This window comes from Felis catus, chromosome D4 (genome assembly GCF_018350175.1).
Source record: "Felis catus isolate Fca126 chromosome D4, F.catus_Fca126_mat1.0, whole genome shotgun sequence".
NCBI classification, from domain to species: Eukaryota; Metazoa; Chordata; class Mammalia; order Carnivora; family Felidae; genus Felis; species Felis catus.
In genome coordinates this window covers 48423-66549 of record NC_058380.1, presented here as the reverse complement: position 1 = coordinate 66549, position 18127 = coordinate 48423, and the positions used below count along the sequence as shown (strand labels likewise).

General features: G+C 42.8%; 1 protein-coding gene and 1 long non-coding RNA gene across 12 annotated transcripts in view; one reads left to right on the top strand and one right to left on the bottom strand.

The window, feature by feature from the left end:
• The window catches only part of LOC109493653, a 161117-nt gene extending 152884 nt beyond the window's left edge, over positions 1-8233 (top strand). Inside the window, exons 14-19 of one of the 4 annotated variants that reach the window (XR_006588772.1) lie at positions 67-95; positions 282-447; positions 3015-3152; positions 4615-4721; positions 5349-5504; positions 6862-8233. Coding sequence is in view for 3 of the 4 variants with exons in the window: in XM_045043098.1 (XP_044899033.1) it covers positions 212-252; positions 366-447; positions 3218-3341; positions 3765-4036 (519 nt within the window). In the remaining variant the exon portion in view is untranslated. The other 3 variants (XM_045043098.1, XM_045043097.1, XM_045043099.1) reach the window with 3 other exon arrangements.
• The window catches only part of LOC109497167, a 30370-nt gene that overhangs the window by 712 nt on the left and 11531 nt on the right, over positions 1-18127 (bottom strand). Inside the window, exons 3-9 of one of the 8 annotated variants that reach the window (XR_006588780.1) lie at positions 7955-8020; positions 4476-4568; positions 4332-4394; positions 4139-4242; positions 3199-3444; positions 1822-1981; positions 242-510 (exon numbers count right to left, since the gene is read on the bottom strand). This is a non-coding gene — a long non-coding RNA (uncharacterized LOC109497167). Of the gene's footprint in view, positions 1-241; positions 511-1821; positions 2902-3198; positions 3445-4138; positions 4395-4475; positions 4569-7954; positions 8021-18127 lie in introns of all 8 variants that reach the window. The other 7 variants (XR_006588775.1, XR_006588774.1, XR_006588777.1 and 4 more) reach the window with 7 other exon arrangements.

Below are 18127 nucleotides of genomic sequence, written 5' to 3'. Positions count from 1 at the left end.
GTGAGTGTAGTGGCCCTTGGAATCCCTAACCACGGGCTTTTCCTTGTTGGCTTTTTCCGCTTGCAGTTCACGAGAAGAATGCTCAGGACAACTAGGTAAGTGTTTTCTTGTTTCCTCCTCTTTCTTTGGTGCACAGTGTGCCACCACCTTCCGACTGAAGGTGGATGTGTTTTTTCTCCCCCGGATCAAGACTCAGATCTGGGACAGGGAGATGGCGGAGCAGGGCAGGGAGGTCGCTTACTTGAAATACAGGTGTGGTCATTTGACTTGGGTGTTTCCAGGGATGACGCCTGCACTGTTAGTTGTCTAGTAGACGACGTGGTGTTGCAACTCTTATAGAAGTCCATTATTTTTCTGTATCCAAGACTGGACGGGATGGAAGCAAAGAGGCTGCCTGAGGGATACACGAGGCAGAAACCAATCACTGCAAGAACCCTCCAAGGCGAGGTAAGGAGCACGTTGTGATGTGCTGCAGTCCAATTTCTGCTGTGCAGCCTGTTCCTGTGTGGTCTGGAAAGAATCACACGCACTAAGGACGGCAGGTGGTCTGAAGGGGTGACAGAAGGGTGTTCTCCTCTGGTGCCGCAGACAATGAGGCACTTGTCCCTGTGACTGGTGGAGCTCATGCCCCTCCTCTGACGGTGACCCTCCCACCTCCTCTAGCATCCCCCTGTCTGAAGAGCCTGGAAACTTTCTTCCCACCCGGACACAATGTGAAGACTTTAGTTTATTTGAGGAGAAGGTCATTTATTCACTAGTTTGAAAAGTCTTTCTTTTGGTGTGTTTTGGGAACTGTAGCCCTACATCCGTCCACTCAAGTTCCATAAAGCTTAGCTTAGTCCTCTGATGGTATCAGTGCAACTCTGCAGCTCCACTGCTAACTTCTGACAGTTTTCCTTTTCTCAATAGTGTCAAATTAGTCTTTCCTTATATACTAACTGCTCTCATGTGGAAGGCAGCTTGTAGATAAGCTGGGAGATTGAACAATTTGCCTGAAGAAATGCACCCTTCTTGAGGACTCATTGAGGCTATACACCAAACCAGTGTTCTCAATGTTATTCTTTTTTGTTAAGTTTATTTATTTTGAGAGACGCATAGACAGAATGCCAAGCAGGCGTCACACTGTCAGTGAGGAACCCAACGCTGATCTTGAATTCACAAGTTGTGAGATCGTGACCTGAGCCAAAATTAAGAGTCGGATGCTGAATCCAAGCATCCTCAGACTAATTCCTGATCTGTAATGAAATCGTGATTTCCCATGATGTATACTGAGAAAACTGTTTTACTGGTGAATTCTAAATTGCTATTTGCACCTGACCTGTCCACAGTTATGTGATTAATTATGAAACAACATGAACTAGGGCACCGTGAGGTCTTTATCACGGTTCTCCCCCTTAACCTTGGGGGTCACCTGAGGCATTTGGGATACCCTCTGCCTCTGGTGAGGGACCTGACTGTAGGGAAAAGTTTAAGATATTTGAGGAATGAGTTGAGGGATTGTTTTCATTCCGCACAGTCCTCTGAAAGCAGAATAAACCTCTGTCCCTTCTAGGGTCTTTAGTAAATCGAGAAACTGCTGAAACCTCTGTGGGTTACAGCGGCTCTGACTGTACCAAGAATGCAGACAAGGGCAAGGTAAATGCCGGGGCCATGCTCAGTTGTAACTCTTTTGGGAAACCCTCATCTTTATGTACAGTACGCTCTCCCGGCCTTGTCTCGTTTTGCGTGTTGTGTGATATGTCTGTTTGTTGCTTCTCAATTTTTAGTCTGTCAGCTTTCTGTGGTAAGTTTAGAAGCCAAAAGCGCTTAGAGACTGAGTACCTTAAGGTTTTTCCGTGAGGTTCAGGAAATAATGAGAGGAGGATGACTGCACACTCCAAACAGATGTCTCCCGGCCTGGGTGATCCTTTCCAGACCTCACCTCTGTGGGAACAGTGTGGCTGCTGTGTCTTCCTTTCTTGATTCTGGCTAGGAGATGAACCTGTTAGAAACGACATCATGACTCCAACTTTCTATTATGTGCCCTGTGCCATTTAGAGTGGTCACAGAGAAAGCCAATATCATCACTCATCACCTGTCCGTCTTTGTCGGTAAATGACTTGTCTGGAATCCTCCAGCTATACCTTAGGTAAAAACAATTTGCACACTGTGTCCTTCAATTGTGTTTCTATGAGCAGTTGCTGGTTGTGTCCCCAGTCACTGTTAGAGCTGATATAGTCTCATGACACATACCAGTTTTATACCAAAACACTTGCGTGAAATCTGTTATGTGAAATTCTCCCTCTTTTTTTCCATTGCACATAATGACTCTGTGTCCTGTCGTATGCTTAAAGTCAGAATTCCCTATGAATTAAGATGAACACATCTGAGCTTTGTAGACATTCACCACAAGTAACTCGTTCTTCACAGAAGACTCTCCTTCCCCTGCAAGATTCCAGGCATCCTCCACTGCCCACAGGTCTCCGAGGCCTTTGACAACACTTCAAGAGGGAAGACTCCTTTCTCAGGGAGAGGAGCAGAGGAGGCACAGTGAGGGTCCGGCTGCAGAATATTTTGCCAGGAGTGGCTGTGATTCCATGAGCAGAATATGAGCCATTTGTTCCCACTCATTTTTTGTGTGTTCTTAATATAGCAAAAGCAGAGCATCTGGAGTTGGCGTAGAGGAGGGATGCAGGGTGAACCTGGACATCGATGGCTGCCTGTCTGGAGAATGCTACTTCATTAATCTGTAATTACTTCTGTTAACCCGTTAGGACAGGACCGTTGCCATTTTCTTCCACAGACGTGGGCAGTGATGTGTGGTGGCAGTAGGTTAACCTCTTGCATCTACTACCCCAAGCTGTAGGTGCTATCCAGTGGCAGGGACAGAGTTTTCAGGTACTGATGCTACTCTCTTGGATCCTGGTGGCAGAGAAGGTGGCAGGTGCTGACACACTCTTCTCTGGGTTACAGCTGCTTTTGGTATTGGTTCTCTTGTCTGACATATGGCTGTAGCTGTCACTTCTGTTCTGCAGGGCAGTCTGGATCCTGGGGACCTCCTCCGTTAACTGGATGATTCTGCATGCCCCACCCCCATGGACTATTAGGCACGTCGACCTCCTGAACCTTGGTGGCCCTGGGGCCACCCGGAACCCCTCCACCTGCAACACTTGGTAAGATGATCTGAGCACTAGGAGTTGACTTGTAAAACACACTCACCTTATTTTGTTGCTGTTAGGTCCTGGGCCAAGGTGCAGAGGCGGTACCACAGACCATTGTGATGCAAGGGGAATGTGTCTGCTGCCATTACCACAATCCTCAAGTTGCTCAGGATCTCATCTTCGTCTTTTCCCCCACCATGGGTTGGTACAGGCGTCTCTTATAGAGAAGGAATGGGGCCGTATGCAGAAAATCAGACATAGCGCTTCAGCAGAAATGCCCTGTACACAGTCCACGTGCTGGGATCTGTGAGGCATGAGGCACAACGTAATGTATGTCCATTTAGTTGTGCCCCCAGCCATCCATAGTTGTTTGATGAGTGATGAATACATCTGAGTCAGGGCTTTTAGGAGTCTTCATCAAGTTATAAGGGATGGTTCTTCAAGTTCTTTTTGGGTATCACCAGAGGCATGTGGGACACCCTGTGCATGTAATTTGGGATCTCACTGGGACAAAGAGTTTAAGTTGTCAGAAGTATGAGGGGAGGGTGTTTTGTTTTGTTTTTGACCTCCAAACAGTCTACTCAAATCAGAATAAACCTGCATCCCTTCTGGGGCTTTTTGCAGGTCCAGAAGTAGATGTCACAACCAAGAGTGACATCGACACTGGCTCTGCCAAAACTGCCGAGAAGCACAAAGTAAATGCTGTGGCCATTTTCAGTTCTAAGTCTTTACGGACCGCCACATCTTTCTGTACAGGACACTCTCCTGCCATTGTCTCTGGTTTGTGTGTCGTATGGTCTGTCTGCTGTTTCCCCCCCCCCCCAAATGCAAAACATTTACTGCCGAGTCTACGGGCTTCCCTATTTCCCAGCTGGCATGTTTTTGTGGTAACTTGAGCAGCTAAGCATGCCTAAAGGTGGGGGCCATAGGGCTTTTCTAATGTGTTCCAGGAATAAATCAAGGAGGATGACACCACACTCCACTTGGAAGTCTCCTACCTTGCCTCATTCTTTGTGGATCTCCTCAATGTGGAATCTTTGCTCTTGCTGTGTCTTCCTCTCCTGTTTCCTTCTATTGAGGATTTTAACGTACTCAGAAAAATCTGTGGGTATCGTTACAATTTGAAAATGCGAACTGCCTTCACTCCAATTTATATTTTTGTATGTGTCCTTTAGAATGTAAATTTCATACCCATCAGCATTTTGGTAAACATGCTGTCCAGAGTCCCTTCAGGTGTGCCCTGGGCACAAATATCTGAAATATAAGAGGTGGCATATCAGTCATGGAAAACATGCACTGGAACTTAAGTTGTGAAGAGAAAAAATCCAAAATTACCTGTGTGGCAAGTCCCCACGGTGTCCTTCACTTGTATTCACATGAGCACATTCTCTCGTGTCCTGTGTCACAGGTACAGCTAAAACATGGAAACTTACACCAGACATCAAAGTGCATTTGTGTTAATTTTGTCTTTTAGAATTTCAGCTCATTTTTCCAGAGGACACAATTACCCTGCAAAGTGTACTGCACTTAAGCTGAGAAGTACCTCCGAAGTAAAATAACTTAGCTGAACCCAACTAACAGGTATAGGTTACCTGTTTCTCTAAGAGCACACTTTCCCAGGTCCTCTGCAGGTCCTCAGGATCCCCATCTCCCCATGTGTCTCTGTGCCCATGGATAGCACTTCCAGAGAGGAGGAGACCCCATTGTCGGGACAGAAGTAGATTGGGCACAGGCAGGGGCTTAGAGGCAGAGCTTTGAGCCATGAGGGCTATGATTCCATGTGTGGACACTGGTATTGTCATTCCTTCTCATTCTGTAGTTCTTCATATACACAATAAACAGCCTTTGTGGTGAGGGGGATGAAGGGGGGAGAGTGATCCTGGACACAGATGTCTTCCTAGCTGGAATATGCTACCTTTTTAATGTGGTATTCAGTCTATAAATCTTGGAGAAAAAGGGCCCTTGCCGTTTCTATGTTTCCAGACACGTGGGGACACTAGTTGATCCCAATCACATCCATTCCCCACCCCAAAGCTGTAAGTGGAACCCAAAGTGTGGGTAGAGATTTTGGCGCTGATGTTGCCCTCTTGGAGCCTGGGGGTGGGGAAGCTAGTAGGATATGAGCACTGCTGCTTTGGGTTTCTGCTTTTTCCTGGTGTTGGTGCTCTGTTCTTTCCTATGAACATACCTCTCATTTCTTTTCCGCAGGCTATTTTGTATGCAAGAGTCCTGGTCCTTTCCCAGGATTGCCTTGCAGGCTGTGCCCCGTGGACCACCCTTCACCACCAGTCATGGGCTATAGGCCACATCCCCCTCCTCCACCTACTCTATTTGTTAAGATGACCTGAACTGGCTGAGTGGCTGGTAAAGTATATTCATCTTCTTCATGATTGACTTTGTGGCAATGATGTAGAGACGGTTGTGAGTCTTGGCAATCCAACTACAAACTGCCTGAGGACACTGTAGCATATCTCAAGTTTCTCAGGACATACATACAATGGGCAGTGGCATGTCCCTATAATACAGTGAGCTATACGTTTCTCTTGTCAAATGAAAGAGGAGTTTTTACACAAAAGCAGACGTATCAGCAGTACTGGTGCATATGTTGGAGACACAATGTGTTGGGTTCTGTAATGAATGAGGTGCACCCCTAACTTTTAGAGCATCAGGTGTCCTGTGTGACAGAGGGACATTCATTAAACGATGCAGACCTGGTGATCACCAACATGGAAACACCAGTGAGGATCCAGGGCAAAACCAGGGGAGCCTTGAATCATATAGGAATAGAAGGGAAGTTGAGCACAGTAAGCAGAGTTTGAGGAGGTGCAGAGGGGAGGGTGTTGGGGTCAGTGAGATGCAGTTGGAGGTCATTCCAGCCACAGCCTGAGCAGGGAGTGTGAGGTCCATACGGAACTGCTATGTGGGATCGCTCTCAGTGCAAAGTGCACGCAGGTAATCACCTAAAAAGATTCTCGTCTCCCTGCATTTTCCTGAAGGTTCTGGATATTTGTGGGGGGAAAAGAGCCCTGGATATATGAGGTATTTAACTTGGTCTTATGAAAATACTGTATGCCCAAGTTCATATCCCTCAAGAGACTAAAAGTGGGGACAGGGTCTAGATCAGCTGAGTCATCCTACAATTCAGGGCTGGCCAGATGACACCACTGCTGGACCCCTGTCATCACCCTGACTACAGCTTTGCATCTCCTCAAACTTCTCTCACAATATTATGACAGCTGTGTTATCTGTGAAAACAGGGGTAATATTTCTTTCTAAGAACAAGAGAAAAAGAAGACATTCAGTGCATAAAGCGTCTGCAAAATCTCTGGGAACGGTCCCCTCACGCTTCTCACAGTTTCAATTAAGATATCGCCACACAATGATCCTCCAAAAAAGATGGTCACGGGAGTTCATTAAACTAAGACTGTTAACAACTCAGCCCAGGGAGTGGGAATCACTGTTTTAAAAAATAAGACAATGTCCCTCGTTTTTCTATTAGAATTCGGGCCCTGTCACACAATGAAAGAGAAGATAATTATGAGAATGTGTACATTCAGAGACCTAGATCTGAAGACAATCATTTTCTATTACACATAGTCTCACAGATGCAGCCGCACACTAAAGTGCTCATCTGAGGCCACAGATAAACTACAGAAGACAGAATGCATGTAGGAAAACATAAGATCACAGGGGAATAAACCAAAATCTCTTTGCCTTATAGGACAACTCTTTTGAAATTGAAGAGGACTGTGCACGGTGACAGACAATCGTGTTTGCATATACATTGTAAGAAGGTGTCAGATCTACCTGAATGCTTTCCCTGCCCATCCTGTCCCCTCCACTTTGTCCTTCCTACTGTCCCCTAATCTACGTTTCATCGTTTTGTCTCTGTGCCAGCGTCTGCTTCTAGGGCCATCTACTCTCGCTCCCCATTGAGTGCACACAGTGGGGTTCCTGTACACACAGGTAACAAAGTGCCAGAAATGGTGGTGAGGGAGGATAGAAGCAAGATCACCCTTTGTGCGGGGGAGCCTGAGGGAGTTTTCCGGGGCGATGGGAACTACCTATATCTAGATTGATGGGGTGCTTATGCTCAATTATTTTGGAAATATTCCCTGACTCCATGGTGCCTTGGGGTCAGACAGGTATCTGTCCTTAGGAAATGGCTGAGTTCTAATGGTGGAGAAGGATGAGGGACCAGCAGTGACTGTGGTAGAGGAGTAAGGGTCAGACCCACGCCCAGGATGCCAGGTCTCCACAGACAGCACCAAGTGTAGGAGGATTCTGAGGAGCAGAGATTTCTTGATCAGACCCATGGACTACATAATCCTCCTGTAGCTTCCTCACTGAGCGATGGCTAGAGCCGAGGCCAGCAGCTGGAGGACACCTGATCATGGCTGGAGTGGAGCAGTGGGCCTGGGGGATTGAGTCAGGGAAAGGGCCAGGCAGAAGGTAGTGACAGGGAGTTTGAGAGACAAACGGAAGAGAAGAGAAGGGACCCTTCTCTGCTGACTTCACCTACATTTCTGTGTGACCAAAACGAGACCCTTGTCTCCCACGGAAGGGAAGAGGGCTGGCAAAACACCGAGTGACATACTCAGCTCAAGTGCCCAGGGTATCTGCCTTGCTCTTGAGTACCTAACACAGGAAGCACGTGCTTTCTGTTACCATTGGAACTGCAGCTCGTACCATTCAGTGAAAATCAATCCAATTATGCATCCCTCAGCATTAAAGTACTCCAACAAAATTAAGTGAACAGACTGAAAGATACAAGGCAGGATAAAGTCCAAAGGTAGAGCGATGGCAATACTTACGGGAATACAGTCTATCCGAAAAGGAGGTAGGTACCCTAGTGCAGGCCTCAGCCACCTGGGCAATATCTGAAAATGTTAAAAAAAAAAAAAAAAGTCCTTACTCCAAAAGCAACATTAGCTCTAGACACAAAGGGATCATGATTAAGGTTTAGAGAGCAACCATAGGACTTCATGGTGCTGTATCCATGAGATCAAGTTTCATCAAATTATACCCTTTAAGTTGAGGCTCTTTGTTATATGTAAATTATACCTCATTAAAGAGAGTTTCAAAACATAAAATGCTAGAAGCAAATGTGGGAACGTTCCTTTCTAATCCTGAAGTGCAAGGGTGAGATGAGTCTGTCTGCCCATGTCTCAAAAATCCAAAATAATACACTTAAAAAATTAATAATAGCAGAGTAAGCAGACCCTGAGCTCACGCTGTCCCATGTTTTCAACTGCATAACATCCACATCCAAGTCCATGAACCAGAGAGGGATCCAAGACTGGCACAACAAACTCCGCACCTAAATAGAAGCTGCAGCAGGAAGGTTAGGAAGGTCCGAAAGTTGGAGGCTGGCTGCCTGCAGAAGGAGCAGAGAAAGTGAGCCCTCACACGAGGGAGCTGACACAGGAAAGACTAATCTCCATAACATTTGGCAGTAAAACCCAGAGGGGCTGAATTCCCTTGAGTTTAGATCCTGGCGCTTTGGAGGTCAGCTGACCCAGCACCGGGTGATCCAGAAGGATGAGTGATAGCCAGGTCCCTGCCTGTGTAGAGACGCAACGTAAACATGGCATTTCACACAATGCTTAGGCCACAGGAGACACATGTGTTCATGCTGATTCTTGATTCTTGACTCAGCTGGCCTGCCTGGGTCCCACTGACACCACTGAGAGCAAGCAGAGCCCACAACAGACACGCAATCAGTGCAGACCCCTGCACTGAAAGGAAAAGTAACCCAGACACAACAGCAGGGAGTGAGCAATACCCATACGCTATCCTCCTGAAGGTCCAGGTCCTATAAATGGAGACGTGCACTGCTGAGGACTCCAGGACCTCTTTTTCATACTGTCGTTAATTTCAAGATCAAAAGGCACAGCGACTTTCTTAACACAGAGAAATAGAGCCAGAGAGACAGACAAAATGGACACACAGAGATGTTTAGCCACAATGAAAGACCTAGTCAAAGCCACAGCCAGAGATCTAAGCCAAAGAGATATAAGTAACATACCTGATACAGAATTTAAAGCAATGATCATAAGGATACTCACTGGAGTTGTGGAATGAGTAGAAGAGTGAGACCCCTGACAGAGTTAAGATATAACACAGTTAGACACCGAGGACACAATAAAGGAGAAACATGCTTGCTGGAGTGAACAGAGGGATGGAAGAAGCAGACGAACAAATTAGTGACCTCGAAGACGGAGTGGTGGAAATTAATCACATTGAACCAAAGAGAGAGAACAGAATTCTGCAACGTGAGATGAGACTAAGGGAACTCAGTAACTACAGGAAAGATAATAGTATTCGTATTGTAGGAGTCCAGAAGGAAGAGAAAATGGGGAAGAAAATTTATTTGAGGAAACAATAGCTGAAAACTTCCCTAATTGGGGGAGGGACACAAACATCCACATCCAGGAGACTAGAGAACTCCCATCAAAATCAGGCCAACACACAAACTTTTGTAAGCAAACTTACAAATTAGGGTGAGAATAAAGAAAACTCGTAAAAGCAGCAAAACAGTCCTTAACTTAGAAGGGAAGACCCATAAGGCTAGCTACATATTTCTGAACAGAAACTTGGCAAGCCAGAAGTGAGTGACATCACATATTCAAAGTGCTGAATGGAAAAATCAGCAGCCAAGAATACTCTATTCAGCAAGGCTATCTTTCAGGATGAAGGAGACACAGACTTTCCCAAACAAAACCTAAAGGAGTTTGTACCACTAAACCAGTCCTGCAAGAAATATTAAGAGGGATTCTTTGAGTGGAAAGGGGAGACCAACAGTGACAGTATAGAGGTAGAAGACAAATTCAAGTAAAAAATGAACATTTCTGGAAAAAAAATCAGTTAAAGTACTCAGAGAAATGGATTTGAAATATAATAACATCTGCCAAAAACCTAGGGAGGAGAAAGTAATGGGTTCAAAGGTAAATGACCATCAACTTAATACAAACTGCTAAATGCAGAAGAGGTTCTATAAACACCTAACAGTAGCCAAATCCTAAAACCAGTCATACATATGCTAAGAATAGAGATAAGGAAATCAAAATATATCACTAAAGAAAATAAGCAATACATGAAAGAAAGGCAAGAAAGGATCAGAGAAAGTCACTAGAAACCACAACAAAACAGGCAATAAAATGGCAATACATATATACATATCAATCAATTTTGTGGGAAATGGAGTGAATGCTCCAATCTAGAGATGTAGGGAGTAAGAACGGATGAAAAAACAAAACAGATTCAGATGCCTACAAGTGACCCACTTTACACCTCAAGAATGATAGTGAGGATAGAGAAACATCACACAAATGAATGTCAAAAGAAAACTGGAGTAACAATACTTGTATCAGAAAAAAATACACTTAAAAAAGTACATAACAAGAGACAGAGGAGGACAGTCTATAACAGTAAATGGTACAATCCAAAAAGAAGATATAACAACTGTAAATATATCCCACAATTGAGTGGGATTTGTTCCCAAGCTACAAAGGTGGTTCAATATTCGCAAATCAATCAATGTGATACAATACATCAACAGGAGAAAGGATAAGAACCAGATGATCGGGGCATCTGGGTGGCTCATCCTTTAACAGTCTGAAATCAGCTCGGGTCATGACTTCATGATTCCTGAGTTCATGTCCCACGTCAGACTCTGTGCTGAAAGCTCAGATCCAAGAGCCTCCTTCGAATTCTATGTCTCCCTCTCTCTCTGCCCCTCCCCTGCTCACGCTCTGCCTCTCTCAAAATTAATAAACATTAAAAGAAAAGAACCATACAGTCCTTTCAATACATGCAGAAAGGAACATTTGCAAAGTACAGCATCCGTTCATGCATGTAACCCCCTAAAGTAGGTTTAGAGGAAACATACATTAACGTCATAAAGGTTAACTATAAAAACCCTGCAGTTATAATCAACCTTAATGGGGAAAATCTGAGCGCTTTTCCTGTAAGGTCATGAAGAAGACAAGGATGTTTCCTCATACCACTTTTAGTAAACAAATTCCTGGAAGTCCTAGCCACATCCAGCAGACAAACGAAACGAAACGATTTGCAGATTACATGACACTATATATAGAAAACCCTAATGAGTGCACCCAATAACTGTTAGAACTGATAAATGAATTCAGCAATGTCACAGGATACAAAATCATTGTACAGAAATCTGTTGCATTTGTAGACAATATGGAAGCAGTAGAAAGAGACATTAAAGAAAACAGTCCCATTTACAGTCATACGCCAAAAATAAGATATCTATGAATAAATCTAACCAAAGTGGTGAGCGACCTATACTCAGAAAAGTATAAAACAGTGATGAAAGAAATTCAAGATGACACAAAGAAATGGAAGGACATTCCGTACTCATGGATCAGAAGTACAAATATAGTGAAAATGTCCATACTTCCCAAAGCAATTGACAGAATTAATGGAATTTCCATCAAATTACCGACAGCAGTTTTCACAGAACAACAGTCCTAAAATTTGTATGGAACTAGAAAAGACCGCAATATTCAGAGTAAACAATCTTTATGTGAAGTGATAATTATGGATGGCACTATGCCTCTGGATCTTCTGCTCCAAAACACAATAACTCTGGCTTAAGCATTTGAACAAACGTTAGGCATATCCCAGCCAAGGATCATTCTACAAAATACATTGTACCAACGTACCCTCAAAACTTTGCACCTTATGAAAAATATGGAAAAATCTAAAAATCATCATGGCCAAGTGGAGCCTAAGGAGACAGGATGACTGTAATGTGGCAGCTGGGATGAGTCTGGGCTAGGAGAGGTTAAAACCGAAGCAATCTGAATACAGATATAAACTTTACTTCATACTACCATATCTCTTTGATACCTTGATTGTGATCATGTACCAACCATTATGACATCAACAGTGAGAAAACAGTCTGATGTATGTGGATACTCAGTATTATCTTCCCAATTTTTTTTGGTAACTAGAAACCCATCATGAAAGAATAGATTATTAGTAATCATGGTTTTTCTACACATAAGATTATATAACCAGTTCCAGTATTAGTTACTAGTGATGGCCATGTACCTATTCTTGTTGTTCTTACTATTGTTTAATTTAAATAACAGCATTCATGGTACAGAAAACTGAATGCATGATAAACACTTCATAGAAATATCTAGCTTTACATATTTTAAGATAATAACGTATGTATATAACACTCTATTATGTGGTATGTAAATTAAGTGTTTTTCTGATCTTGAACGAGCATGTCATTGAATGGCTTTCCATAAAGGTGGTTATGCTAGATCATGAATGAGTCTCAGATTTTACAGGATGTACGTCACATCATGCCTGAACATTGTCAAAAATAAAAACATACACGCAGACAGATGAAGCATTGTGACTGGCTCACTTATTGTAAAGAACCCTTGCTTTAATATTTTCACGTATACTTTTAGCAGGAATATAAGAGAATCAAATATTTCCAAATCAAAGAGATATTCAAAGACTGGAAGAACGATAGGGAGTTCAAAGGGTTTCAGAAGGATAAGATGTGACCATGAAGGGGGAGTCACAGGCAAGCAGCTTTCTCTGGTCCACACTGACATGTTTGCATGAGGATATGTGACTTGCCAAAGGGTAAGTCCCAGAAGTACCAGAGGGAAAGACAACGCTTTAGGGCGGGGTGACGTGGAAAGGGTGCTTCTGTGCCTAAGAGATGGGTCAGCAACCTGGCTGGGGGTCCCTGCGTCAAAGACTTCAAAAGGCCAGCAGTAACCTATACTCACAAAGATCTTAGTAACATAGATCAAAGTAACTTAGAGCCACAAAGATCTTAGAGCCACAGAGTCGACCTTCAACTATGATTAGGAGATGGTCAGAGTTTCACAGGATATGATCTTTGAGCCGGCAGTAGATGGCTAAAATATTATTTAGGGCTATACATTTAATGAAAAAAAATGTATGTGTAAAAATTTGGGTTTGGAATGTTAAGAAAAATCACAGGCCCATCATGGAGTTACTTACGTTAAGGCCACATGTCACTAAACCTAATTTCATTCCTGCAGGAATGTAACCTTTCACCGGTCAGCAAATAATTTCCTAGTCAGTACTGGAAATTTAACTGATAGATCCCTGCCATTCCCCTCAGAGAGGCAGTCTTGCCTAAATAAGGTATTCCATGCCACTTGTTTTTTTTTAAGTTTATTCAAGTTAGAGACAAAGAGAGCACATGCAAGAGAGGGGCAAGACAACAGGGAAAGAGAGAATCCCACAACCAAGAGGTCATGATCTGAGCCAAGATCAAGAGTCAGACACTTAACCAAGCCATCCAGGCACCCCGAGAATGTGGAGTTTCAAAGGTTAGCAGTCTTGGCTGGGATACAGCCATGATGGCACTGGCCTACTCCTGAAAAGAAGGCAGCCAACAACTTGCAGTCAGATGGCATTGAAACAGTGATCTGTACAACACCTGGTGCACACACTGGAGAGATTATACACTGATCGGGGAGAACATCCCTGAGAAGCAGTGTTCACAATGAGGGGACAAAGAGCTAGGACAGGTGGGCTGCGTGGCACCATTTCCCTGTTCTGCACACCTCCCCCCCAGCAAAAAAAACACAGAGCCATATGCTGGAAACAAGGCAATCCCCACACTGGGTGCCTAAGCTGCTTACACCAACCCCAACTTCCTGGGTTCTGGCGAGACTGGCCTAGGTCACTGAAGCTTGCCTCTGTCGCAATGGACCTGGCCCATTCCCCAGAACACCAGTGGAAGCCCATGACCAGACCACCTCTCTTGACCAGACAGTTATGCTTCACTTCTAGTGGCAATCGTTTCAAGTCTCATTTAACAAGCAGATCGGAGCAGACCTAGATAAGTCTCACCACATTGTGGCCAAGGACCATACATTGCTCATACAACTGGCTTGAAGGATAGTGCAGCCAGAACATAAAACAGTGCATGCAACACACACCACAGACACTCCGTGATGTGCCAGGCCCTGGACACTTGATGATCTCCTCCTCATAAAGCCATTCATCTCAGAGGCAGGTAACATAATGAGCTTTGGTAACAGAGAAAGCAAATACTCAACCAAAATGCCAAGACAAGAGGAATGCATCCCAAATGAAAGAACAAGATAAGGTCGTGGCCAGGGACATGGAAGGAACACTTCCAAACTCATTCTATGAGGCAGGTATGGCCTTGAGTCCAAACTGGACAAAGACCCCACCAGAAAGGAAAACTACAGACCAATTTCCCTGATGAACCTGGATGCAAAAATTCTCAACAAAAAGTAGCAAACCGGATCCAACAATACATAAAAAGGATTATTCAGGACAGTGAGGTGGATTTTGTTCCTGGAATGCACAATAGATTCAATATCTGCAAATCAACTGATGTGATACATCACATTGATAAAAGAAAGGATAACAACCACATGATCCTCTCCATAGATGCAGAATAAACGTTCGACAAAATGCAGCAGCATCCTTTCGTGGTGAAAAAAAAAAAAAAAAAAAAAAAAAAAACCTCATGAAAGGAGGGATAGAAGTATCATGCCTCAACATGAGAATATCCAGATATGAAAGTCCCACAGCTCATATCATCTTCAATGGTGAAAAACTGAACACGACGGGGATATCCACTCTCAGCACTTTTATTCACCATACTGTTGGAAGTCTTAGCCTCAGCAATCAGACATCAAAAAGAATACAAGGTGTCCAAGTTGGCAAGGAGGAATCAATCTTTCCCTGCTCACAGACGTGATACTCTCCGTGGAAAATCCAAATGACTCCACCAAAAAACTTCTAGGATTGATACAGGAATTCAGGAAAGTATCAGAATATACAATCAATATGCAGAAGTTGATTGCATTTCTATACACCAGTAATGAATCAACAGAGAAATCAAGGAATTGATGTCATTTACAACTGCACTGAAAACCATAAAATACCCAGGGATAAACCCAACCAAAGAGGGAAAAGATCAGTACAGTTAAAACAATAGAGGGTCTCCTGAGTGGCTCAGTCGGTTAAGTGCCATCTTCGGTTCTGGGCATGATCCTGCATTTGTGGGATTGAGTCCCTTGACGGGCTCTGTGCTGACAGCTCAGAGTCTGGAGCCTGCCTCAGAGTCTGTGTCTCCCTCTCTCTCTCTGCCCTCCCCCCCCCCACACACATGCGCTTTCACTTGCTCGCTCACTCTCTCAAATATAAATAAACATTAAAAAAATTAAAAGAACAAACCATACAACGTCTATAAAAGAAGTTGAAGAAGACACAAAGAAATGAAAAAAAATCCCATGCACATGGATTAGAAGAACAAATATTGTTAAAATGTCAATACTACCCAAAGCAATCGACAAATTCAATGTAATTCCTATCAAAATAACACCAGCATTTTCCACAGAGCTAGAGACAACAATCCTAAAATTGTATGGAACCAGAAAAGACCCCAAGGAGCCAAAGTAATGTTGAAAAAGAAAAACAAAGATGGAGACATTACAATTCTGGACTTTATGGTGCATTAGAAAGCTGCAATCATCAAGACAGTATGGTGTGGGCACAAGAACAGACACATAGATCAAAGGACCAGAATAGGGAACCCAGAAATGGAGCCTCAAACATATGGCTGAATAACCTTTCACAAAGCAGGAAAGAATATCCAAAGGAAAAAGAAGAGTCTCTTCAGCAAATGGTACTGGGAAAACTGGACAGTGAGAAGTATGAACCTGGACTATGTTCTTAAACTTCTCTCTCTCTCTCTCTCTCTCTCTCTCTCTCTCTCTCTCTGTTACACACACACACACACACACACACACACACACACACACACCTCAAAATGGATGAAAGATCTAGATGTAAGACAGGAGACCATCAAAATCCTAGAGTAGAAAACAAGTAACCTACCTCTTTGATCCTGACTGTAACAACTTCTTGCTTGTCATTTCTCCAGACGCAAGGGCAATAAAACCAAAATAAACTATTGGGACCTCAAGATAAAAAGCTTCTGCACAGCAGAGGACACAATCAGGAAAACTAAAAGGAAACTTAATGGAATGGGAGAAGATATTTGCAGGTGACATATCAGATAAAGGGTTAGTATCCAAAATCTATCAAGAACTTATCACACTCAACACCCAAAAACCAAATAATCCAGAGAAGAAATGGGCAAAAGACATGAAGAGACACTTTAACAAACAGGACATCTAGATTGGTCACACGTGAAAAGATGCTCACCCTCATTCCTCATAAGTGAAATACACATCAAAACCACAATGAGATATCCCCTCACGCCTATCAGAATGGCTAAAATTAACATCTCAGGAAACGACAGATGTTGGCAAGGGTGCAAAGGGAAAGTTTTGCAATGCTGGTGGGAATGCAAAATGGTATAGCCACTCTGGAAAATAGTATGGAGATTCGCTACAAAAACCAAAAGTAGAACTGCACTAGGACCCAGCAATTGCACTACTAGGTATTTACACAAAGGATACATTAATGCTGACTCCAAGTGGCACATACACTCCAATGTTATAGCAGCATTATCAACAATAGCTACATTATGCAAAGAGGCCAAATGACCATTGACGGATGAATGGATAAAGAAGATGTATATTCATACAATGGAATATTACACGGCGATCAAAAGGAGTGAAATGTTGCTATTTTCAACAACGTGGAGTGAACTGGACTTTATTATGATAAAGAAAATATGTCAGAGAAAGACACACATTATATTAAATTCCACAGATGAGAGAATTCATAACACTGAAGAACGTAGTGAAAGGAAAGCAAAAATAAGATACAAACAGAGATGGAGTCAAACGATAAGACACCATTAAATAGAGAGAAGAAGCTCAGGGTTCCTGGAGGGTTACTGAATAGGGGTATGGGCTAAATGGGTGATGGGCATTAGAGACAGCACTTGGGATGAGTACTGGATATATTTTTGTAATTGACGGATCACTAAATTCTAATCCTGAAACTGTATTCCACTATAAGGTAACTAACTTGGGGTTAAATTTTAAAAAAGAAGAAATATTAAAAATAAGTAAAGAAATATACTACCAGTCAAAAGAAAAGAATATATAAATCGGGCTCTTTTAGTGGAAATGAAAGACCAAAATTGTTACAGACAAGAAAGCATCAGAGAAAACATCAAGATACAATGATAAAACAACTAGTAGGGCACTAAATATATACCTATCAATAATTACTCTAATGTAAATCGACTAAATTCTCCAATCAAAAGACATTGGATAGGGGGACAGAATGGACAAAAAAAAAAAAAAAAGAGAGAGAGAAAAAGAAAACAAACAAACAAAAAAACAAGGCCTATCTAGGTACTGCCTACAAAGCCTTATTTGGACTTAAGTCACCTGCAGATTTAAATGGAGGGAATGAAAAAACATTTTTCATGCCAATAATATCAAAAGAAACCCAGTACCAATACTTCTATCGGGCAAAAAAACTTTAAAATCGAGACTGTAGTTTGGTACCCTTTAGGTCAATACCTAGCAGTAAAATTGCATGCACCCAATATTTATAGCAGCTTTATCAACAGTAGCTAAATTATGGAGAGCCCAAGTATCCATCAAGTGATGAAGGTATAAAGAAGTTGTGGGGTCTGTGTATGTGTGTGTCTGTGTATTCATGTATACGCATGTGTGTATGTGTGTGTGTGTGTGTGTGTATATTCATACATACATACATACATACATACATATGTATATACAATCTAATATGTCTCAGCTTCAAAAAGAATGAAATCCTGCCATTTGCAACGATGTGGATGGACCTAAAATGTGTTATGCTGAGTGAAATATGTCAATCAGAGAAAGACAAATATATGATTTCACTCATGTGGAATTGAAGAAACAAAACAGATGAAAACATGGGAAGGGGGCAGGAAAAGAGAAGAGTGGTAACAAACTACATGTGTCTCTTAATGATAGAGAAAAAAAAAGTGAAGGTTCATGGAGGGA